General features: G+C 41.8%; 1 protein-coding gene across 2 annotated transcripts in view; it reads left to right on the forward strand.

Moving 5' to 3' along the window:
• Positions 1–26,556, forward strand: part of MRPL42 (mitochondrial ribosomal protein L42) — a 171,403-nt gene that overhangs the window by 11,533 nt on the left and 133,314 nt on the right. For both annotated transcript variants that reach the window (XM_085653197.1, XM_085653198.1), the window contains exon 2: positions 21,975–22,056. In XM_085653197.1, coding sequence (XP_085509323.1) covers positions 21,975–22,056 — 82 coding nt within the window. The remainder of the gene's footprint in view (positions 1–21,974; positions 22,057–26,556) is intronic.

A 26,556-nucleotide genomic window follows, 5' to 3' on the forward strand; every position in this document is an offset into this window, starting at 1 on the left:
AGGCACTGCATGCACTGCCACAACCACCTCTTGCCACGGACTGCAGGGCCACAACAGAAGACCAAAGAGTGAACTTGATCGAGTTGAATATCTGTTAAACAATGGTGCTTGACACAACCGAATATCTAACCCACCCAGTGTGCCCAAATTACACCTTTTTCTGCACTGTTTGCCTTGGAGGATATCCTAAGTGGCACAATTGTATATAAAAAAAATTAGTTATTGAAGAAGCAGTACAATTAGATTTTCCACTTAAAATGCAAAGATCATGTTACATTTGAACAAACTATAGACAGACCCAAAATCCAACCTCAAAAATCGTGACATTATTTCTTCGAAACCAGACATCTTTTATTGCCTTCCCCGGCCTGTCACCCTCCCACCATTAGAAGGATAATCTTTTTGGGGTTTGAGACTAAGCACTGGAACATGGAATTGCTCATTTCTATCATGGCATGCTGGTTAGAATCGTACACAACTGCTGCTTCCTTGCTTAAAGTGGAGTAAAATTGTGCAGGTAAGGCCCCATTAGTTTTGGGATCTCAGGGTGCAGTGTGGGCACTTAAGTTAAACTTTGTTCACTCCATCCGAATAGACACAAACATGGGTTGGAAATGATTCGATTTAAATGTATGCTACATTCCTGATCACAAAACAGCAGAGACATTAGCAGATTAGAGGAGTGGTGTGCGAGCCTTGCTGATTCTCCCAGGACCTTGTTCAGGATTATCTTTCGTGATGTTAGCCAGGATAATTGATAACACGAACTATAAGGAAGCAGTGACCCAACGGGTGCACACATGGATAACTGTGAGCAACATCATTTCTAAATGACTATGTGCCTGATTTATTATTTGGCAAAGGGAACGTCGTTACACCAGGGGAACAGAGTAAATTACTCCATCCCCATGGCAAAGGGACCATCTGCCAAATTTATAAATAACTGCCAAGAAGGCAATCCTTTATAATGCATTGGCAGGAACTGCCCGCTGTTACGGCAATTCCTGCCAATGCATTGCGATGTTCGGTGCATGCAGCCCTGCACCAAAATGTTTTTTTTTTTCTTTTTCTTTTCCAAAACAAAATCCCGAAACAGGATTTTCTTTTTGAAAATAAAAATAAAGTGCTCCCTACACCATGGGAGCATTAACATTTTACTCTCCCTCTCGCCAGGTGGTGATGGACAGTAAATAAATGGATACATGTCCACCTATCCTGATTGGGTGGGCGGACATACAGCCATTTCTTGGCCTCTGTGCAGTGGGAGGTAGTGAGCATTTGTATGATGTAGGTCCTGAAGGGTTAACATTTTGTTTTTATTTGAAAAGACTTGTTAGGGAAAGTAGGTCCCCGACAGCACTGCTGTTGGCTTAAAACTCTTTGGAGAGGAATGTAAGTACCTCAAGGGCAGTGCTGCAATTGAAGGACCGCATAGCGCACACAACTTTCCCAAATGGCTTTTAAAACTGCCCTGCTGTCTAACTCCCAAGTCTTAAATGATAAGGCCATTGCTTACAAGCTCTCCTGTGACCCTCTCTGCTCATTTCTAAATGAATGTATGGAGAAATGTGACAACAAGTTTGCCAGAGACCAAATACTACCAAGAGGTGGTTTCTGTGTGTAGTGCTAATACATGTGTAATTGGAGACGCATGATCTACCACAATAAACAGTTGTCTGATTCGTATATTGTTTAAACTTTAACCATCTTGAATGCAAACACAGAGGATCCATCCTTAACCGCAACTTACAATTTAAAGCTAGGCGGGAATGATTACAGTTGTACAAGGGATAGATGTTACATTAATTTTAAGAGTGCCTTAGACCATTTTTGTTAGCGTTTACAGCAAACCTCAGTCAAGCACACTGGTTAAAACATTATGGGGAGAAACGTGAGCAATAACCTGCCATATAAATGCCATATAAATAAAAAAAGAAAAAGCTCTAAGCAGACACGCCATAACGCATACAGTACCCGTTTCTATGGCTTGGGCATCACAGGTCTTCCACTGCTCGGCTACATTGTGTGCTAATGGATCATCTGAATTAGAGACACTTAACAAAGCTTGAATTGATAGGAGAACTGTGCCTATCTGCAAAGCTGGAGACAATTTATGTAGGAAACAGCTTATATGAAATGGACGCAATCAGTCATCAAATGTTACTTCCTTTGTTGAGATATTTGAAATTACGATTGTTAAACAGAGTTTATTTGTACAGAGCATGACTTGTAAATTGAAAAACCCCAACTAGAAGGTAATAGTTTGAGAGAAGATGCAGCAATGCCACGACATACCTATTAAAGTCTGATGAACATCCACCCAGCATACAGGTGGAAGGACACTGCCCAGTAATACTCTATAGCGTTGCAGATAATCATAGGTTGGTGGACCCCATTAGTAGTCCCCGGTGACTTTAGGAGGCCTAGAACGGTTGTTAATATAGTACCTGGTGTCCAGTGGGACGTTGTATGGATGAATGGGATCAGTCAGTTTTTGTAATGCACAGCCTATTACCCGTGAGGGTATCCAGGCGCTGTGCTGTGGGCGTTCAGTCAAAAAGCCAGGTCTTGAGCCCCTTTCTGAAGTTTTTCAGAGCTACGGCGGTTCAGAGGTGGAGGGAAGAGCGTTCCAGCCTTTGGCAGCGAGGTGGGAGAAGGAACGCCCTCCGGTGCGGCAGCGACAAATACGTGGTGTCTAGGTGAGTTTGGCCGAGGTTTTTGGGTGTTAGGTGGACATTCAGGCAGTGCTTCATGTATGCAGGTCCTTGGTCGTTGAGGGCTTTGTAGGCGTGTCAGGAGCTTGAAATGGCATCTCTTCTGGATGGGGAGCCAGTGGAGGTTTCTCGGGTGCTGAATGATGTGGGTCCTTTTTGGCAGGTTGAGGATCAGTCTGGCTGCTGATTTCTGGATCATCTGGAGTCTTCACATGTGTTCGTTGGTGGTTCCTGCATAGAGTGCATTCCCATAGTTGAGTCTGCTGGTGATGAGGGCCTGCGTTACTGTTTTCCTAGTGTTGATGGGTTGACACTTGAAGATTTTGTGGGCCATGTAGGGTGTGAGGAAGCAGGCAGAGGAGACTGTTGATCTGCTGTTTCATGGAGAGTCCACTGTCCAGGATGAAGCCAAGGTTGGGGGATGGTCTGTCGGCGTGGGTGCCGGGCCGAGTTCTTATGGCCACCGGGAGTCATTCAGAGAGCAGTGTGTCTGCCGAATATCAGCGCTTCAGTCTTGTCCATGTTGAGCTTCTGGCAGTTGTCCTTCATCCACGCTGCAACGCTTATGCAGTTGTGAAAGTTAGCTTTCGTCGTGGTGGCGTCTGCTGAGAGCGAGAGGACAAGCTGGGTTTCGTCAGCGCAGGTGATGATGTTGATTTCGTGGATTCTGACTGTCTGCTAGCGGCGTCATGTAGTTGTCGAAGAGGGTCACGCTGAGGGTTTAACTTTGAGGCACGACACAGATGGTGCGCTTAGGCTAAGAGGTGGAGGGAGGGAGGGAGGGAAGTGGACAATCTGAATGTGCCCCGTGAGGAACTATGCCATCCATCTGAGCGCGTCGTCCTTGGTGTAGTCGGCCATTGAGTGTGTGGTAGCAAACAGTATTGAAGGCTGCAGAGAGGTCTATAAGGATCAGGGCATCTGATTCTCCTCTTTCAAGTAGTGTGCGGACGTCCATGACGAATATACCCATGTGTTTTATGGGCTTGGCCTGATCTAGGGGGTTGTCACATTTGTTCTTGTTTGTTCATAATGTGGCTACAATGCTCACTGTGTATTTTGTCATCCTATGTGGTACGCTAAACGATGAATAGCAATTTACGCAAACATGTCATGTACAGGCCCTCCTTTAGTTTTACTTGTACTACGTGTGTATCAGGCATGATCCTTGTTGTTTTTCATGGAAAATTAATAAAGAGCTATATTGTAAGCACATATCAAAACATATTCTTCCCAATTTGTATACAAATGGGTGACCTGTTTTGGTCATGAAACATCCTTTAGGGGCTGCCGTTGGATGTTCTTCTGGAAGGAATAATTCAAGCTTAAATGACCCTCATTCAAACGAGTAATCTTGTGGACTGCAGTGACCACATGAAAATACTGTGCATTGCATTCATCTGGTTCCAGGAACAGTCTAGGCCAGTAAGCGCTGAAGGAAAATAAAACAAGCATTGGCATAGCCAATAGGTCTCGCCTTTGGGACCTTATAAGTGTTTAGCCATGCAACAGTTGCATAACTAAACACTTATAAGGTCCCAAAAGCGAGACCTATTGGCTATGCCAATGCTTGTTTTAACTGCTGCAATCTATTGAAGCCTCACGGAGAACATCAAAGTGGGCGTGCGGTCTCGCGATCAGACATCAAAGCGGCCGCGCGGCCGCGAAAGTGAAAGTAATCACGGTAAAGCGTGACGCCCGCGCACATGCGCTGGGTCAGGCGAGACCTAAAAACATTTAACGACTCCCTTATTTCTGACAGTGGCAGACAAGAGTTTTGTTACTAATGTGACGGAAATGGCAACAATCGCCTACAAAGAGTAATGCTGAAAGAAAAGTTCCATTCTCAGCGCATTTTCACAATACATCCTTTAACAGACTGATCGGAATATGTTCCTCCACTTTCCGAGAAATTTACCTTTTGGGAAGCGTTTAGCTTTGGGTTATGTAACCAAAGTTCCCCAACAAAAGTTAGTTCAACAAGTACTAGTTTTTTGCCAAATGTGCCGTGCATTAGAGAATGTTATTTGGGTGTCTGGGCCCTAAAAATGCATTTTGCTTTAAGGAACTCTTTGCCTTATGAAATTGAGAGAAGGACTCAGATTGCTGAATGAAAATACACCAACTTTGGCAGGCAAGTAGCGGTTACCTTTAACTCACTCTCCCTGCTTGTTTGGGAGGTTTCTGTTCAACGCATTAAAGGGAAAAGCAGCCCTACTGACTTCCTTCCCGTCTGCACACGCACCCCTTCTCCCTGCTGATCCCGCATCAGTACCCCAGTTCAGCACCCCTGTTTTTTTAGGTCTCGCCTAGCGATGCAGTGCATGCGCTGCTCGCCTTGGCGAGACCTATTGTTGTCGGTTTGGTGGGCGAAGGGGACAGGACATGTGCACATGTGTGGAAGACAGGAGATGTGCACGCGTACGGCTCGCAGCGTTAGCACAACTCCTGCTCGCACCATACGTGTACACATCTCCTGTCCGGCGCGGCACGCTTACGTCAGCTCCCCCATGTGCCACCGCTGACTGCAGCTCTCCCGGTGCCCTTCATGGACTGGCAGCCCGGGTCGCCGCCCTGATGAGTCTCTGATATCGGTGCTGTCCTGTCCCTGAGTTAAGTATCCATGGTGTATATTATTGTTTATGTACACAAAACAAATGTGTACAGATCGGCTTCCTTAAGTGTGTACAGAAGTGTGATGCAATCGCACGCATTGTAGAGATCTGTAAGTAAACACTGTGCCATGAAGTCCCCTGCAGGAAACCATATGCCGCTGAAAGCGGTCCCGTGCTGTCTATTTGCCAAGTGTGCTTTTGTGCTGTTAGCACTGAAGAGGGAAAGCGGTTTAGCCTTCTTAGTATTTCACGCTTGCAGAAATGTGAGTGCACGCTCACTGTGGTCTTTCCATGCCCCCTTTACGTCACAGAACAGAAACAGTGCTGTGTAATACTTCACTCAGTGTGTCACCAACTGCTGCTTCTGACACATCCCAGACCACGCCAGCCTGTTTTTTCTTCCTGACGTCTTTTGATCTGCAAAGCATATGCTATTGTTCAAAATCTAGGGTAATTTTTTTATTTCACGCTTCCCTGGTTTTGTTGTTGGGTTAAATGACACTTAGCTGGGAGCTGTAAATTATTGTGGGCCAAAGGGATGGAACTGCTGCATCGGATACCTGCCAGTATCATAAGCATAACTTGACATTGATGGAGAACTCCGCTTCGCCCCCCCCACCAGCTGTTTTAAAATCCCTCTTGAGAAGGACGTTTTGGGATGTATGCTGTTTCTGTGTATACTGACCCAAGTTCTGTCAAGTTACCCAATCTGGTAGTAAGTGGATTTATTTTAAAAGCTGTTGTAATTGTTTTTAGTTTTCAGAATGTTTAGATTTTTGGCAAGTGTTTTTTTCCGTCTGGCCGGTGTCACTTCCACCGTTTGAAATAACAAACACGTCCTGCTTCCTTCTTTTCTAAGCACACTGCAGGCTCATCTTGTTAGCGCTATTTATAAATGCAATTACAATTACAGTTCACCAAATCCAGCCACAACACTCAAAACAAATACACATTGGTAAAAGACATTGCCATTTACAACGCTAATAGCTCTAACTCTCGCAAATGCGAGACCTATTGCATTGCAAATGCTTGTTAGTTTAGGATACAAACCAGCTGCTCAGATAACACCGGTGAGGGACGGGGATTGTTACCTATCCACTAGAGTAGCAGACTCAAAGCTCCCATGACAACCATGGGCAGACATAGCTCCGTCACCATGCTTTTGATTAGCAACCATATCCCAGGACCCATAGGTCTCACACTGATAACTTCAACCTATGTATAATGCTGGCATTGTATTAATATCTTATGACCACTATGAGAGACAGCATTTACGTATGTACACCTGACTGCTATACATATCTCTGCCTGCCTATGCCTGTACCTTGAGATCGGAACCTTTTTCCATGTTTCACTGTATCAAAAGTTTTAAAATTCAATAAAGAAAGTAAACAAAAAGAAAAAAAGGGAAAAGCAGCCTAGCGCGCAACTGGTGTTTTACATTTCAGTTCCAAATTTGCTAGGTGTGAACATCCTAAAACTCTGGCTGAACATCTGACGCATTTATTTTTCCCCAAAACTCGAGGAGCATACACCTTTGCATAAATACAATGGTATCAAAGATGTTTACGATAATAACCCGTTTAAAAAAAGCTAATAAATAATATCCAGCTGCAGTAGGTCAGAACCTCAAAAAAAAGTTTGGGGGCGGTGGGGGAAAATTTGCCCAGACTTGGTCCCAGAGAACTACCAAACAATGACTGCTTGAGGCGGGCTTCTTTTGCATAATGCGTGCCTGTTCATGCATTCTACAAATGGGGGGAAAGAACCTTTCACTAGCTTCATTCTCAGTCCCCTGGCAATGACGTGGTGGCTGTGTAAGGCAATGAACAATAAATTGGATTGCTACTATGCCATCTCTGGAGCCAAGGTGTTCCTCTTAATTGCACCAACTAAACTATCACCTGGATACATATTATTGCAGGAACAATGCAGGACACCAAGTCTGTACACATCAGGAAACAAGCATTTGCAATGCAATAGGTCTCGCAATTGTGAGAGTTTGAGCTATTGGCATTGTAAATGGCAATGTCTTTTATTTACATGTTGGTTTTTAAAACATGAATAAAAGGCATTGTCATTTACAATGCCAATAGCTTCTGTTTGGGTTGGTCCTGTGAATTTTATACCAGTAGCCCGTGTTCATTATTACACTGCACTTCAAATTTTGATTTTTTAAATAAATATATTGGTAAATATTTTGTGAAACGAATCTGTTTCTGCTTTCCTCGAAATGTCACTTGCCTAATGGGACGTTTCTGTGCAACCTTGCGTTGTCTTTTTCACGTTATGAACAGTATCGTTGTCTTCCAAATGTTTGCCACACACACCACATAATTAGTGTGACCCCTGTGGTAATATTTTGATTTCACACTTTTTGTCCCCGTTGTTCTGTTTGACCACTGACACATGTTGTTTCAGGAAAGATGTCTCGAGACACGCAGCAAATGTAAATACTCCCACCCTTTCTTTTAACCATTCCTCCCTCCTTCGGACATTAATCTATGCCTTTTTTTCTGCTTTTCGAACAAATACCTAAGCTGGCTGCGATGCCCCCGCAGTGGTGTGTGGCGGTGGACATCTATCTGTTGAATGGGCCGTGCCGCACGGTAGCAGGCTCTCTTGTCGGGCCCAAATGTGTTTTAGGCAAACACTGAGACACTCATTAAGGCAGGGGTCAAGTACAGCTTGGTTCCACTCTGCGCCGATTCACCTACCGGACCGGCGGGGCAAAGGGACGTTCAATGCTCGAGGCAGCAGAGAGGGGGCGCCACGGCTGCCGGTGGCCTGTCCGACCCAGGGACCAACGACATCTCGTGCCTGGGCGGGAAACCCTGTGAAGCCTCAGTCGTATTCAGAGACCTGACAATTCCATTGGAGACATAAAAAAAAGTGTGTGTGTGTTTCAAACCTCAATATTCATTATGTCTGCGTGTGTGTTTCAAGCCTCATTCTTCATTGTGTTTGTGTGTGTGCCTGTGTGTTTTGTGTGGTGTGTGTGTTTGGGGGTGCGTGTGTTTGCACGTGATGTATGTGTATGTTTCAAACCTTATTATTCAGTGTGTGTGTAAACCTCAGTGTGTGTTTTCAAACCTCACCTCATTATTCATAGAAAAACTGTTTGGGAAAACTGGTTCCGAAGTGTGGCTGCATATCTCCCACTCCTATAAGATAACTCTTCCCCCCCCCCCCCATGCACTTGCTTTACATATTTGATGATAAATTATGCTCAATTCCCCCCACACCGCTGACACAGGAGCAACTAAAATAAAAACAACCTTCATAAAAAAAAAAAATCTATAACTACTAATAGTTACTGCTTCATTAATTTTCATTGCGCTTCAAATGCCAGGGCAAGCTTCCAGGGGCTGTTAAAGTTGAGCATTTGTTTGAATGCACACCGATTGGAGATGTCTGAAGACCTATGCAGAACAGCATGAGCGTGATATATTTGATAATAATGTGCAAACACAATTTTTAACACTCCCCAACGGTATTTCGAAGCACAACCGTGTCACAGCTATTATAATAAATATGATTCGAGGAAGGAGTCAGCGGTTAGGATAATGCGTGTCTGGTTTACTCTTGCACGTCCCTTATTCCGTCTTGAGGGATTTTTCCTTGTATTCAATAGTTGTTTTTGCGAGCCAATGGCTTGCTTTCATGAGCTCGAGGACGTGTAGCTGTTGACTATCCGTTTTGTCGCCTAAGCTGCACAAAAGCGTATCTGCTGCGTTATGAACAAGCATCATCTCTTGTCTTTATGGGGCCATGTGTTTAGAAACACATGGCCCCATAAAGATAAGAAAGTGCTTTGCGACAGACACAAAGCAGGCGAGCCAGTCCGGGTGGGCCGACCCAAAAAGCGAAAGGGAGGCCACCCAAACAACTAATTTCCAATGGCAGGCCACCGTTTACTATAAACGGTGATGCCAGCCAATGGAAATGAGGAGCGGGCTTAAAGCCCTTTTATGAAACTCCTCGTTCACAATAAATCTCACCGAGGCGAACAACGCTTTGCGCTGCAACGCCACGCGAGACCTAAAAACCAAAGTAAACGGGACTTTAACAGAATTGCATATTTCGGCTCTGCAGGGGTGTGACCCTAAAAGTTCGACCACAATCAGGCGACACAAACTTTGAGAGAAAGGCCTCTAAATGCTTTTCTCTCTAGGCCAGGTTTAGGAACCTTGGCAAGCAATTCAAGGGAAAAAACAGTTTCTATAAACAAAAGGTAAAGAATTCTCTCCCAGAAAAAAAGATGTTGAACTGCGTGGGAAAATGACTGTCTTGGGAGAACATACAAAGCGGCCACAGTTAAGTTGTGTATCAGGATTTAATGAACAGTTAGTCGTTTTTCAGTTCTGCTAAAATACTTTGTCAGTACTTCATAATGCTGTGCAAGAAACAAACCAAAGTTTTAAATATGTAGGCAAATTATGCATGCTACAAAAAAGCCACATGCGTGAACAACTTTAGAGTTTTTAATTCAGCATATTCTGCATTATGTACATCTTATGTCAGCCATACACAATAATGTGACGGGATGTCCTTACACACCATGAGGTGTCATGATTCGTCATAGGACTCCTTGCTCTTCAGAAACCCGGTTTGATGAATAGCAGGCCTACACCCTGAATTCAGGGAGGCACTTCTAACTATATATGGACCCATGAAATAAAGTAAAAACCAGTGAGGTCCATCAATATGACCTTAATACTGGGTGCAGCACCACTCAATATTAAAAATATATTGTGTGGAGGAAAGTGGAACTAGTACCCATTACCGCTCAAACTGTCAACATGTTAATGCCTTTTGGCTCCGAAGAGTCCATTGCATTCATCAGGGCAGGACACAGGATCCTCTTTTTCTTTTGCATGCACACAATGAGCATGCCACTGTTAAGTGTGTAGTTATACTAGCCAATTTCTTAACTGAACATTCAGGACTATTGTCTCACTCATAACATGAGAGCATCAAACGCATGCATCACTTGTACTCATGTATCACACATGCTGGGAGACCAGCTCACATCCTCTTACCCTAATATTGGGTTGTCTGGGTCCCATAGAGGAAGGGCTCAGAAACCCTGTAGTCACACACTATTGTGAGGGAGAAAATAGGATTGTCACACTTAACCTTTAGGTAAAATAAGAGATAAAAAAATAGAAGGGGACTTATGGTCCAGGTCTAATATCCCATCACTACCCACTTAATGCATCTACGTGCATTACTGCATCTAGGTGCATTACTGTTGTCGGCTCCTTCTTCCTTATGATTTTGGGAGTCAAAGTGGAGCCATTTGGAATATGCACGTAAGCCTCTATGTGATTGGTTGGCTAATTGCGTCCACTCCCGATCTCACCCATTGCTCGTGAGATCAAAACCTATGTACAGTATTGGCTCCTCTATTTTCCATGTGCGGCTTTTCGTTGCCATGGCAAATTAACTCACATACAGCTGCCTCTGATGAGAGGAACAGTGGTGCTAGCCTTCCAGCGCATGATGTGAGAGGAGTCCCAGGAAATGGCAAGCTCTGTCCTCTGACATTGCGTCTGGCTTAAAGGGGCCGTGCTTTAGTAATCGAAACATGGTGAACATCTGTTTCCCGAAGAAACACACTTTCCTTCAATTTGTTGTGATCACTGATGAGCAACATACTTTTAAAGGATTCAGGGTAATGTAGTCTGTGGACCCGTATCAATTATGTTCTTATGTTCTCGCCATATTATTGCTTATGCTCCAACCGTTCCCTTATTATGGGGATAGTAAACACGGCATTGTTCATTAAAATAATGCTCACTTCCCTTCAAGTTGTTTGGTAGGCAACATACTTCTGATGTGTGGTATTATACTCATGGAAGTCTGATGCATTAATTCTATAGTTTATGCTCCATACTGTGATATGACAGTGGGGGAATGTAATCCCTAGGTCCAGAATCACAGTTGGAGCTGTGGTATTTTGTCGTTGAACCCACTTCCCAAGTTAGTAGACGGTACACCAATCTCTGTTCATGGTTGAAGAGTTTTGTAGTTCTGTCTGGGACACTGGTGGCCACTTTTTCCGGGACCACCCAACAAAGATCTCTGTAATTAGCCTCTAGGTAATGGCTTGTCAATTTTTTCCTAATCTTTTTCCCCCAGAGGGTAATGCGATGTTCATTTATCCTCACTTTTATTTTTCTGGTCGTCATGCCTTCGTATAATAGGCCCACATGCACAAGTAATCAAGTATATTACATTCTTACTATTGCAGTTTGGCGGGCCTTTAATATTCATGGTTTCCCTTTCTTGATGTCCACTTCTCTCGTTGGTGTTGTAAAAGGACATGCTATGCAATTCCCACAGGGGAAATGTCCCACAGGAGGTGGATTATTCCAGAGAGTTGTCTCTATTGGAGTTATAATTTTCTTGATCTTGGTATGCACAAGCATGTCCCCGTATGTTCATTTTTCGTTTAAATGAAAAAAGTGGAAGGGGCCTTTAAAAAAATGATTCTATTTTGTATTCTCCAGTGTTTCTTCACAATCCTCAATACTGGGGTGTATGTGGTCACACATGCAATCCTGCCAGTTTCAGGTTTCTGGTTAGATTCTAACAATGCCTCTTTGTTTCTGTTATTAGCTCTCTTTTGCTGTTTTCATTGGGTATTTTCACACAAGTAACTTTTTCTCAAGGGGGCTGGCCTGTGTTTCATATGTTTTCAGGAAGGAGCAATTATTTCTTACTCTTAAAACCTGCCCCACTGGAAGATTATCTCATAGGGCCCTTGGATGAAAGCTGTGGTACAACAGCAAGCTATTCTTATTAGTGGCTTTGTGTACCTTTTGTCTCTATGCCATTCTGCCCAATGGTTCTTACCAAGTCCAGAAATACTGCTTCCTTCTCACAAATCTAATTTTTGAACTTTAGGTGTCTGTCCCGGGAGTTTATCCAGTTTGCAAAATCTGCTGCCATTTGCTCACTTCCATGCCATATTATTAGCACATCCTCGATAGAACGACACCAAAGTTTGATGTTATCTTTGTATCGGTTCTTCGGGATGAAAATATGGTCAGCCTTGAATTGGTGCACATAGAGGCAGGTCACACTTTGGGCAAAGGTACTACCCATCAATGTTAAGTGTATTTGATGGTATAACCCGTCCTCCAGCTCAAAAAAAGTTTCAGTGAATCCCAGTTCAGCCCATTCCATTTGATTACAAAACTGTTTGGAGTCATGATATCCCATTCAGTATACATGCTCCTGAATGCCCTCTACAATTTTCTGGGTGCATCTTTGTGGAATGCTAGTATAGAGGTCTTTTATATCCATAGTGATGATCATATCATCAGGCACCCTAATCTCCACTTCCCTCAATACGCATAGGACATCCTTAGTGTCACGGAGCTATGACTTGGATTTCTGAACAATAGGTTTCAAAAACCAGTCGCAAAATTGTGACAGTACTTCTAATAATGAACCAATTCTGAAACAGTCAGTCTCCGGGGGGTGGTAACTTCTGCTTATGTATTTTTGGCAGAGTGTAGAAATTCAGGATTCTGTGTTTTTCCGCCACAAGGAAATCTGTCTCGAGTAGGTGATCCAATCTTGGGTGTGTGCCTCCTCAACCATTGTTTTTATCCCTTTGATTAGCTGAGGGCTAGGGTCCTCGTCTAGTATTTCATAGCTATCTCTATCTGAGAGGAGGCAGTGGCATTCGGTATCGTACATTGCTTTGTGCATAACCACTATTACTCCTCCCTTGTCGGTGTGTGTTTTTGTCTAATCCGTCATTGTTCTTCAGTGACTCCAGGGCTCTAGATTTGTTCCTGGTAAGATTGTGGAATCCATTATATCAATGTCTCTGAGGACTGTCTGTTCAAAGGCAAGCACTTCACAGGGTAGTGACCGTTCCATGAGTTAAAAAGTAGACGTCCTCCTTAGTCCAGTGTTGTGGTCTTACTCTACAGTGTTATTTTGGTCTCCAAAGAACGGCATTAGTTTGTTGGAAATGTGTTTATTTCATATCTGATAGTGACGTTGGCGTAATTGGATTGTGGTTCACACAGCTGTTATGCTAGTTTGCTTTGTATCTGTGTAGATTTGCGGGCTCTGTTTTCCCCTTTCCTTGCAGTTGGGCTTCCACTAATTGCACGCTATATTTTGTGCATTGACATTTTGTTTAAAGACTTGACGTGGACACTACAATGACCAGTTTGCATTGCTATTGTAGGTTAGATCCAGCATTGGAGTCATTTACTGATTAAAGGTCCCATGACTGCACACATGCATTTTTCGCTTGCACCTGGAACACTGGTTCATACCTTTCAGAGGAAGCATTGGTGTGAAAATATTTGAATGGGGTATGGTTGATGGCATTGTGCATGCACAAGTCAGATTGTTTTGTGCATGGCTTCAACAGTCAAATTAAAATTACCTCTTACATGAGTGTAACCCTTCTGATTTCTAAACTTTAGATTTCAGTATATATTTGTGTGTATACTGTTGCAATGGTATCAAGTAAGAACCTCTAAACCGGCCTGTATACTTCTTCAATTGATCTCTAAAGATTCTGCATTTCCCAATCAAACTGTCAAAGATGCATATTATTTCATATTATAACATTATCTATGAAAATAATGTTATAATATGAAATAATATGTATCTTTGACAGTTTGATTGGGAAATGCAGAATCTTTAGAGATCAATTGAAGAAGTATACAGGCCGGTTTAGAGGTTCTTACTTGATATTTTTGTGTTTTCTCCCTCCTCTAGGGCCTTAATTTAAACAGGGAGACCCTTCTTCCATTACATACTGTTGCAATGGTTCATGTAAAATTTAGATTGATACATTTTGATATGAAAGGCGTGGTATTTTTCATGTGATTTTGGCTTTGAAGAAGTAGTACACAGCTAGAATATAACCTCAGGGATGTGGAATTGCTGTCGCCCGACGCCCAGGACATATTGTTTGGGGTCAAGGGCAACAAGTTTTCCTGTGGTGTTTTTTTTTCTTTGTCCTTGGGGCAAGTAAGCTCAAACCCCTGCAGCACAAACCCTTAGGCTGCCAGTTTGCAGTGCTACATTATGGATCAGGGAAGGGCACTGTCTGCAGTTAAGGTAATATTTTTGCCCATGTTAAATCTGTTCAAACTTGTATTTATGGTTCATTAAGTGAAAGCCTTTATTATTAGGGTGAGCGCTTTAAGTAAATGTTGTAAGCTCTGACTGCTACTGACAGTGGTTCCAGTATAAAAATGTGTACACGTTTTCAGAGTTTAGCAATATGAGGCTATGTATGATGCTCTCAGAATGCTCTCTGGTTTGATGCAAATATTTGCAGAAGCCTGAAAGCAAGATTGATGATTCTTTGCTTTCTAAATAAAATGTTGATAAAAATGATAGCTGGAGAAAAAAAAAATTCACTCGACTACTGTAAGATTTTAGGTACCATTTTTTTGCAGCATCATTTAGTAACATGTGTTGATGCATGCTAGTTTTTCCCAAAAATATTCATAATGGAAAATCGGTGTAACCAGTTTCAATAAGATTATGGGAAACAACATGTGTTGATGCATGCTAGTTTTTCCCAAAAATATTCATAATGGAAAATCAGTGTAACCAGTTTCAATAAGATTATGGGAAACAACATGTGTTGATGCATGCTAGTTTTTCCCAAAAATATTCATAATGGAAAATCAGTGTAACCAGTTTCAATAAGATTATGGGAAACAAAAATAAACAAGCGGTGGCAAAGCCAGTAGGTTTGAAATTGGTGGTCAGCTTTTTAGCTTTGTCAATGTGTGACTTGTTTTGGCAAGGTTCTTGTAAAACCTTATTGGTGTGGAAGCTGCCAGGCCCTCTCCGTTATAACAAACCATGGCAAAAGCAAAACTTGTTTTTGGTCTCAAAAAGTACACACTGCCACAGTAGTTACTGGCACTGAACAAAACTACTTTGTGTGCTGATGTGCTTCTTCTGAGAGAGCAGAATGCAGTCACTCACAGTGAAGCCAGAAAATACAGCAAAGTCATAGTCAACACCAAACCAAATTAGGGGCCCAATTAAAGAAAGTCTCAAAAGGGCAACCATGGGATATGTCCTTGCATTAAGTGCAGATATACGGCTTTCGTGAATTCCCAAGAATTTACAGAAGTAGGACAAGAAATAGTAGTCCTAGAAAATATTTGTGAAATGCATTTTAGCATGAGCAAATATGCATGTGTAGACTTGCTCATGCAAAAATCAGGGTGTTTGCAAGTTTACTTTTCCTCCAACAACTTTTTTCACAACTCTGGAAGAATGTTTACGTCTGCCATTGTCAGAAGTACTTTTCCAACATTTCTCAGTATGGGAAAAGATTAGAGAAGAGTCGTTGAAAACCCATATAACATGCAAGTTAGTAGGTTTGCACAGACTCAAAAGGGCATTCTAACCCTGGAACTCTTGCTTACCACTACCTTCAGCCCCTGTATGTAGATCTACGGAAACATGGCAACATAAGGGAATTGAAAGTATTCAAACACTACTATGGTATGATCCCTGACTTAATCAGAGAGGCTATATCAGAGCTCTTATATAATAAGATTGCTGCCATAATTTGTCGCCGCACTACATGGCACCAAAGGGACAAATAGATTTATGAAGCAACCTGCCCCATGGTAGATATTTTATTAAATTCCACACCCCTGAACCTATATTGTTCCATCTCCCTTTCTGTTTGAAAGTTCCTGCCATAGGCTCCAGGGCCTGGGCAGTTAATAAAAACCTGACCCTCACCTACTGGTTGTAGCAGGCTCCACTCATCCTATTTTAGGGGATCGCACTGTTTTGGTTAGTCTCTCTTTGTACAGTCAAGAGGTAAATGTTTTTTAAATCAAGCATGCATTTTCATAAGGTCTAGGGGCTTTCTATAAAATGGATTTCAGTACTGTGATTAGTTTTCAGCTGGCCAAAGAAATTGACACTCAGTCAATCCTTTGACCCTCACGTCTACAGGATGCAAGACGAAGAAATGTCCTTTAGGAGAATGCAAAAAAGGATTGTAATTCTACCGCTGATTCAGATAATGATAACTGGGGTGGTTCTATTACTTTTGTATTGTGATTAGCACTTCCGAACAGCCCAAAGATAACGATACATAGCTAATTATTTGAACCTCCTGTCTCAAGGTAGAAAGCAAAAGACATAACCTCTTGTTGTGGAGAATGCACACATTTATGATTATGATAATTAAAATGTCACTAATTCAGGTAATTGAATGATTCCAATACTTTCTGATTTAGTGCAGACCAATCAAAAAGATAAAATCTGTCCATTGCCCCTCAGTGTAGATCGGAGTAACCTAGAACTAGTGTCAGTTGTTCTACATGCTAATGTGAACCCTCTGTTTAATCTGTCTATGATTTAGCACCCTAGTTCCATAGCTGCCCCTGTAACGGATTTTAGAATGGCTACATTTTTCAACAAAAGTGGGAGGTCACTTGTAGCCTAAAGGTTAAGGTGTAAGACTCTCATTTTGAAGGTAAATGGTTCAAGTCCTGGCATCTTTATGATCATGTGTCTATTTCATTACAAAGAGTTTAAGGGTTCAGTGGAACAAGTAAAAGGTGATTTGTTTTATTGATCTTAAGAATGATATTGAGAAGGCCTGTGTTCCCTGCCAGGATAAGCTTTTAGATATGATGGATCCACATACTAAGATTGTAGAACTCTTGGAACAAGCCAAGGAGTATAGGGATTCAGAAGACTGTCATGTCTACCTGGGCTTAACCAGATTTTTGTTTTGCTGCTAATGTCAAAGTGGCTATTTTGCTGGAACGACACAGTCTTGTTGCTTAAGATTGATTAGAAAGTGTGTGAACTTGCAATCTCAGAGACTGATCCAGCAGCTCAGGGTTTACTTTTTTCATTGACCATTTTACAAAGAATGGGAAGATATATCAAGTCTTTTCTTCACTATACAATGTGAAATACTTTCTGAAGCGGGTGGGTCTAGTAACTGTTGAGAGTGCCAAAACAACTTTAGTAACCTGTTACAACAGTTCCCATGTGGTGGCTACTTTCAGCAATACCAATGACAGACCTTCCTTTCCCCTAAGAATACTGAGCCAATATTTATCCTCTTTTTCTCAAAGTCTGCATCCCATTTTCTTGCCCTCTGTTAACTTATTACAAAATGCGTTTCATCTGAGTTAGCAACCAATTTCAGAGAATCCCTGTCTCAGGATTGGTTCCCCTTTCTGGATGGCTCAGTGCTGGTTCCCCACTCTGAATGGCCATGGCCCGGTTCATATCTCTCCTTAAAATGTCCATAGATATTTCTGTATTGCTACCATTTTATCCTTACCTCCTTCAAGATCCCCACAGCAAGAGTAATAATTTACTCCTAGGACGGCTCCGAACCTTCCTTGTAATCTTGGCCACTGACCTGCCTTTTACCTCCAGCTGGTATCCTCTTAAAATCTTCTTGGGTTCCGCGTACCGTCAAGACTTACAAAAAAACTTGGGGGTGTTTGGTGTGTGGAAAGGAATCCCGGTCTCCTTTTAGAAAATTTCCTTTCAGTTCTGAATTTCCCTTCCACTTTTACATCTCCTATGCAAGATTTTAAGGTCTATTAATGGGTACAGATAATCTATTCTGCCGGCCATATAGATTTTATGGACTAACTCCTGTTGGCACATCATTTAGTCTGTATATTGCTGATGAACAGAAGATATTCCACCCTTTAAACTCTGCTAATAGTCAACATGAGATGTTAAACGAATTCTTCAGTTGATCCCAATGTAGTCTGACTACAATTGCCTAACCTCGCTAATCTGCCAAATTTCCTTTTGAAAGAGTAGAAAAAAAAAAAACCTCTGGGTGTTTTTACTAGACATTCTCCTTGAGAGTTGTTCTTTCTGTTACCAGATGCATAATGAATGCTTTCACTCGTGTTGAATATCCTTATTTTCCTTCTCATCTAAAGATTTGTTTAGTTGCCCTAAATAATATGAATAGAAAACTACTGACTTGAGTATGTGCTCTCCTCCTTTGTTAATCATTATGGGAAAACAAATGCTTGTGTACAGTTTCCTACTTCATCTAGATGGGCCAAGGCTATCTCTTTGTCTGAAAAAGCTATAAAAGTCTTTTGCGGGGGGGGGGGGGGGGGGGGGGGGCAGGGCATTCGACACGAGGAGATATGACCACCAGACCCTTTTTGGATGAAATAAGATTAGAGTGCATTGTTATATCTGCTGATTTGGTCCAGAGCCTCAACTTTCAGGATGTTTTATTGCAAACTGGTGGCTTATGCCTATTCGGTAGGGATGAATAGGCATAATACAAGCTTCCGGTCTTGTAGTAAGATGCAGCTTTTCTGAGGTAAGATATGGATAGAAAATCTTGATTTTTATTAAAAAGACTGAGGCGAATATTATCTTTCAACTGTCTATATCTTGTCAGATGTTTCCTTCCTATTACATTTTCAGTATCAGAAATGTTCTTGATTCTTTCAGCTTCATTTGATGAAAGCTTAGCGCGGGCTGTAGTGCAACAGGGCTGAAAAAAATGCTCTGACGCAGCCAACGCTAGTCACATAATTTTTTGTTTTCCACTTCAAAGCCATGTTGCACAAAAACTTGCGCTGCTGTGCAGTATGTCTAAATATAAATTGATAATGCTAATAAGGTCTTTCATAGGCAGGACTGTTTGGCTTTACCAATGCTTGTTTTAACGTTTTAATGGGTATGGGATGCTATCCCAATTACAGCCTACAAATAGAGGAACCATCTTGCTTCTTTTGCCAGTGCTCACTACTTTTCTCATACAGAGGCCAATTACGATGGTGATTGGTCACACCGCAGCCCGCTAATGCGATGATCAGGAGACCGCCTGACAAGCTGGCGGCAGTCCGACTGTCGCATTACGATACGACTGCCGTGCTTGCTGTTCGAAAGTGCTCCTTATCACAGCAGCTTGTGCTGCAGCCAAGGGAAAAGGCTGCAGCACAAACCGCCATAAGGAGCACCTCCTGCACGTCCCTTGACCGCGTGCCATGTCCCATGTCGTGCATGGCATACGGTGCATAGTGATGAGTGCGGGCACTGCATGTGTCAGCACGGCCACTTTACAGTGGTCCATGATGGAAGAGGGCCCAGTTTGGGGCCCCCAAATTCCGTTTCCGACCGCTTTTTCATGGCAGTCTTCCCGACATGAAAAGACTGTTGAAAGGGATATCCTAATCCAGACGGCGGAGCCTGCTTTGGCACCGCAGCCCCACGGGATCACTGATCCTGGTGCAGGCGGCGGTCATACCCCCTGACCTCTGCGGTTCCAACCACTGGGATTGTAATCCAGCTTTCGGACTGCCACTGACGGCCTGTCGGTGTGCAGTCTGACCACCATCGTAATCTGGGCCACAGTTCATTACAGCATTTCTTTTTGTATAGTTTGTGTGTCTCTAAAATCGTAGACTATACGTGATGATATTACTGCTGGATTCTTCACAGAGTATTTACCTATGCGAGATAAAATATTGTTACCTTAATGAAGTGGACTAAAGAGACTCTAACTTCAATTTGTCATCATTGGTTTCTTTTTTCTATTTTATTTGGAGAATTGAGAGAATGGTGACTACTTCCGTAATGTAAGCTCACTTCGAAGATGAGGAGTAGAGCTGAATCCTACAACATGGAGAGAGACCTACAGACACTGCATGGTGACTGGCGGAGGCCCTTCACTAATTTCTGGCCTAACTAACTAATAAACTGTACTAGAACTACACAATTATATTTAAAATAATGGTAACTGTCGACTGCCATAAACCAAAATTGTGAATGATTGATGTTGATCCATCTATCAAAATACCTATGTGTTTCTTCTGCGAGGATTCTGCACATACACAGAACTATGCGCAGGAAACCAGGACCTCAGTGTATAGGGTTTGTGCCTTCCTACCACCTTGGTACCCAAAACCGACTAGCTATAGTGTCTCATTAGTTCTCCTACATAATCACAAAGCTACAAAGGATTAGACAACCCAGAACACAACACTCCAGACTCTCAGGAATCGCGGTAGCAAGACGTACCCTTTCGCTCACTCACTCACTCATACTTGTCACGGTTATAGTTTAAAATGTTTATTTTAACTATCGTGCTCTATAATGCAGTATACAAGCCACTACCAGCAGCAAAATGCATAAACCTAAAACAGTTAGCATTGTTACAATTCTATAGAATATTAAGGGGGATGTCATCATATACACACAGTGGAAAAAGGACTAAAAAACCTAACTACCCTTCCCTTTCTATGTTGAAGTTCATTATATAAAGGAAGATCTCTGGGTTTTGTCAGCAGACCCCATACCTTAGTGCTTAGATGGAGGTTTTACATCATAGAAACTGCACAGCTCTTCCCCAAGGAAGGGTCTCTCACCAAGTATGTGTTTTAACAACATGCATCTCCTTAATATCAAAGCATGAGTTTCCAGCAGTGCAGCTGTGTTTAGCATGTTTTGTCTAGGTGCTAGGGACTGACAAGAACAGAATAACAAGTGACATTGTTTACTGACCTTGCACATCGTATTCAGACTAAACTTCAGGAACCGGTAGGGAACGCAGAAAGCAGACAGTTCTCATGTGAAAGGCACAAACCGAGTCTTGCAAAATAAAGTCATGTAGTAATGTGCGCAAAAGCAGCATCATGGCAGCAGAGCCCATGCTAACTTAGAAATATCGACAATGACCATAATGGCCATATAACATTTCTTAGCCTATATGTAAGCAATTTGGCATAATGTACAACAACTTGGATTTCAGTCCAAATACACTAAAGACCCTGACTTTGTATTCAAAATTAACTAATCTGTTCTTCATAACAATAGTCTGTTTGCAAGTATCTTTTAGGTTAAAGTATTTTAGCATTTAATAATACTAGGTTATGACAGATGGTCTAAGTCAATCATAGACGTCTAAATAGGCTCATAAACCATGTTAAGCATTATACTAACAGCTAGAGTTGCATCCACATTCATACTTCTATTAACATTAGACAGAAAAACACTACTGATGAGGCAGGGGGAATGGAATTTTAGCACTCAAACAAGTAAGAAAAAAACACTTCTCAAACCACAACCGAAAGCAATCAGTTGCTGCATCAGGACAAAGTTATAATTAAAGTACACCAAAACAATCTATCAAATAATCCATAACTGTGAAATGGCAGACCAATGAAGGACATATGAAGTGATATGCTATCATTGTGGGTGATTGCTCAGGAGCCTCAAGTATTGTGTGTCTGTCTCCACCAGCACAAATATCAAGATTGTCTTCTCAGATTTCTATCAAGATGCAATCCAAATACAGAGCATTTGCTCGTGCCTCCAAGCCAGTGAAGGATTTCCTCAACTCATGCACCCTTTTCATCCTCTCGGCAGCAGCTCGGGCAATATTTTGGAAATAAAAGCACCCTGTGTGTATGATGTTGAACATCTTGTTGAAAGTTTAAGTATTGTGTTAGGGGTGGGAATTCTCATGACTCAATAAAACCCGAGGGCACAGAGAAGGGAATAAAGTGAGGTTTATTTACAATTATTGTTTTATTTCCAAAACATTCTTTTGGTCTTGGCCAAAATGTTGATAAGCCTACAAAACATGTTGTCTTCTTCCCTCCACAAGGTGGACATCTTCCTGTGGGCTGGTCTGAAGCAGTCCCCTCTTCCTCACCACCCTTTTAGTTACCTGCGAAGAATTAAACCAGGTAAGTGAGAGTAATGGAAAAAATAGAGAGAAACCTAGACTTAACTAAAAGTTTTTGTTTTCCTTGCTATTCTGCTTTCCGTCTATGGAAAGTGTTTTATAGTTTTAACATGGTCTTTCTTTTCTATAATGGTGTGACTGCTCTCTTAGAATTAGAAAACTTCAGTCTTTCTCTGACACCCTCCGTCCCCCACCCCTTCCTGCTGTCCTCGGATTTTGCATTTCAATCCTGTTGGGTCCTTTAAATCTCTGAACTTATGTTCATTATCATGCGTTCTCTCTTATCTGCAGTATCCTAATATTTTCGTGTATCATTTTATAATAGGTATATACATAATCTTTTTTTTTATATAGAAGTGTTATTTTATTACCATTTCGAATACTTTTAGATATGCGTACCTATCTAATGTTGATATTTTAGTATTTTACATTCTAATATGGTACCTGGTGGCAAGGTAAGTCGGAGTTACATCCCAATGGGGGAGATCATATTTCTTCAGGCCCTTCCTGAGATTTGCTGCTACATGTAGGGTGTTCTTAAAGGGGCCAGTGTGCCACCATCCAGATTCAAGAGGAAGAGAGTATAAATGCCAGTTCGGAAGTCCGTCTTCTAGCAGGAATAGTCTATCTCTTTGTGGTGGCATTTTTTGACTACTTTGGAAGACTCTTGCTGAGACCCACAGAGAGTGCAGGAATTTGAGAAGGTTGAAAGCTCCATGTAGAGGTTGAAGATGGCAGATGTCAAGATGGAATCCTGCAAATTATATACAAAAAAAAAAGTTCTGTGAAACTTGTTTTTCTTACAATATACACTAATAAAATATGTTGCCAGTGACATTGTAGGTGTCTTCTTCCAATTCAAATATCTATTGCCTATTGAATTCTTGTATAACCCTGCTGTTATGATGATCTTTATCGTCAGATTGCGCATAATTGCTATTCTGTTTGCTGTCGGTCTCCTGTTGTTGAGAATCTTGTTGGCTGTCATTTTTTAATCTCTACTTTCTTCAGTCCTACTCTTGGGGCATAACCTCACAGCTTGACAAATCATTTATTTGGTTCAAATAATGTGCTTGTGCTGGCAAAGGTTGCAAATGCTGCTATGGACCATGTTAAATTCTTTATGAAGAACCTTTAAGTGTGCCAAATTTTTGGAAGCCGATCCGGTCCAGTGGGCATATCTTAAAAAGGCGTTCTGACTCAATAGTATGTATATAGAGGATGCAAAATGCAGAAGAACAATCACTGTTGATGAGAGGGAACCTGAATGATGTCAACCGCATCAGTGCTAAAGGCAGCAGCCAGGAAAAGGAAATTGTCTACCGAAAGAAAAATGTAGAGCTACAAAGAAAAGAGCTATTGAACTTCACAAAGAGCGAACAACCCTGAAAATCAAGGTATCCACTCACCAATAGCCGAGTCAGTAAGTGATGAACATTCATGTTGACTCAAGTGCAGGTTGTCCTGTTATTTACTTGTAGTCTTTAAAGAACAAATGTGATTGATGTTGAGGGTACAAAATGGCTGTTGATCCTAATTTATTTTTAAAATCTTAATACTGGAAAAGTGTAAAACGGATCACCGGATATTTGGAAATGCATTTTCTTGTGTGGAGAATTTAATAGGGATTCTAGTAACTGTCCTTTAAGTAGGTTAGACAATTTGTAGGTAGTCTTCATTTCCCTTTTTTGAGTGACAGTTGTATTTCGCAGGTAAGCTTATAAAAACATCTGTTTCTTTTCTATTAAAGCATACATGTATCCATAATGGACTTAAAAGAGACTTTGTTAAATACTCCAAGCAAACCTTGCAGTCCATAGCCAAGAGAGTAAGTTTGAGATGACACTGACTCATTTTGAAAGAAGGGACTATCGGGAACCTCATCCTTGGAATTGTGACAAGACTAAGTTTATATGAATGTCTACAATACTATATATACAGTGCTTGGCAAAGTGCACATTAGTAAATACATCTTGGTCCAGTATGCCAGGTAGAAAACCTACAAGAGAGCCGAATAAACGATAGTGTGCCAGTTGCAAGCCACCCATTACTAACAAAAATAAGACGTCATCTACGTGGGCGTTTGTGTCTTAGAACTGAATAAACACGAATGTTCCGCTTTGCTGGAAACCCGCAAAACATTAGAGACCCAACCTGAGAGAGCACAAGGTAGACGGCTGGAGAAGGGGTCTAGATCATGACTGATCCCACCATACATGAATCGGTCCAGAAACTGGAGGCTGGTAGTTTACAGGCTCAAGAAAGCTTAAGTACTGCCCCTAAATATTGCAGTATGCAAGGGGTGTAATATGGTCTAGTTGCATGTAAAGAAGAAAACTAATATTATACAATGTAGTGGAGAAGGGAAGAGAAGGGTTTTAGTTTTATTTGCATCTGGTATAGAGCTAGATCGCGATATGGTGTAAGTACATTCCAATACACATTTCCCAAGAAAGGCTTCATCTAGAAGGCTGACCCTCAATATTTGTAATAGATTTTTAGTTGTATTGTTCAAAATAATAATGTACAATTTTTTTCTCCCCTTTAAATTTGACCAGTTGCTACTATAGCTATAGGAGAGGCTACTCATAGTATTCTTTATTGGCCATGGCCCATATCAAGCTCCTTACAAATAACACAAATTTCAAGATTGCCAACATCTGAATAATAAAGAAAACTTAGGCCAATTTGAAAAATCCTTATTTATTCAAAATGTGTACTGGCATAAAAGCAACGAAAATAGAATTTGATTCTCTAAATGTGTCTTATAACAAGCACATCATAAAAAATCTTCCTGAAAACACTATGTAGAAATGCACAAGTTATTTTTATGTCAAGGAACGCAAAAGTCTTAAAATTATGTTTTTCACCCTTAATCCACTTTGGAAGCACATGAACTACCTATTTCCCATGATAAAACACAGGTCAGTCTCTAAATCGACAATGTTCATGTCATGCAGGGTTCGCTATTAAAATCCTTTCAAAAATGCAGAAGGACTTTCAGATGCCGAAGACCCAATTTTTTAAGTATTTACAATTTAGACATGCTATTTCTTCCAGTCTCGAGGGTCTGGCCTCGCTGCCGGAGTTTAGCCCAGTGGAAGCCAGGGTATTTATGGGGGACCTCCTAGACCATAAGATCTCGAAAATCTATCAGTCCCTGTTTACGCACTGTTCCCCATCGCTGCAACGCTTGAGGAAGGCCTGGGAGGGTGACATTGGTCGTTTAGATGAGGAAGACTGGACAGAGGCCCTGGCTTCTCCACGGGGAGCGGCTATTGTGATGAGTCTGCGGTTTATACAATTTAAATATCTTCATCGAGTTTATTTCACCAGGGTTAGGCTCTGGAGGGCGGGCTTGGTGGCTTCCCCGGAATGCCTCAGTTGCGGCCACGAGGATGGGACCCTGTTACACACTGTATGGCATTGCACTGCTTTAGCAAGATTCTGGAGGGGGTGTTGGGTTGTCTCTCTGAAGTGTTGGGGTGGGAGCTCCCCATTTCACCGAAACTAGCTCTCCTGCATGTGATGGAAGGGATCGGGGGCAATATCTATAAGCATCATCTCCTGCTGCTGGGTTTTACGTTGGCGAACAGGGACATAGCCAGGCCTGGAAGGCGGAAGTTCCCCTCTCGTTTTGGAAAAACGGCATGGATTTTTGCATGGGCCTGGAGATCCCTATATTTGAGGCCAGGGGGTGCCCCCGGAAGCATTACAAGATCTGGAGGCGCTGGGCATATTATCGTGGCTTGGAGCATGAGCCGCCGCGGGAGAGTCGAAGTCGAGACCTCCATGCCGTTTATTGTTTGTTTCTCCTGGGCTTTGCATATACGTGCGCTCTGTCCGCATTCCATGACCTGGGATGGTTTAGTGGATACTGGGATCTTCTGGGAGTTAATGGCAGTTTGGATTAGCGACAAGTTACCATAGAATTAGAGGACAGTGCTTTGGGTGTGCGGGTGGGGTGGGTTGGTTGTTTTGGGGGCTCTAAGATTTTATTTGTATTGCGTTTTATATTTTTTGGTGTTTCTTTTGAAAAATGGTCATATTCAATTTGTATCTTGCATGCGGCAGTTGTCTTTGGGGTTCAGAGATCTGCACTATATGTGATATCTTGACAAATAAAATCTGTTTAAAAAAAAAAAATTACGATGTTCAATTTCAAGTGCACTTTAACTTTTAGAAATGTTGTATGGAACATGAGACATTATGAAGAAATTGATTCTATTTCAGTGGCAACCAGTCTCCATTGCTTCCTTCAGTGCACATCAACTCATTTTAAACATCCTTTTATCACTTCTGCATTAAGAAAAATTGTCATTTAACCACATTTACAACAAAAGCGTTGCACTATTAAAAGATTTTATAATCAAGTGTTACTCCTTACAGATTTCACAATGTACATAAGGCGACTGCCAGAGAAACACTAAACCCCTACATGTTGATATTCTGTGGTTTCCATCGGCATTCGCAGTGGGGGATTCAGGTCTGTCTTCTGTGT

This window comes from Triturus cristatus, chromosome 4_1, assembly GCF_964204655.1.
Source record: "Triturus cristatus chromosome 4_1, aTriCri1.1, whole genome shotgun sequence".
NCBI classification, from domain to species: domain Eukaryota; kingdom Metazoa; phylum Chordata; class Amphibia; order Caudata; family Salamandridae; genus Triturus; species Triturus cristatus.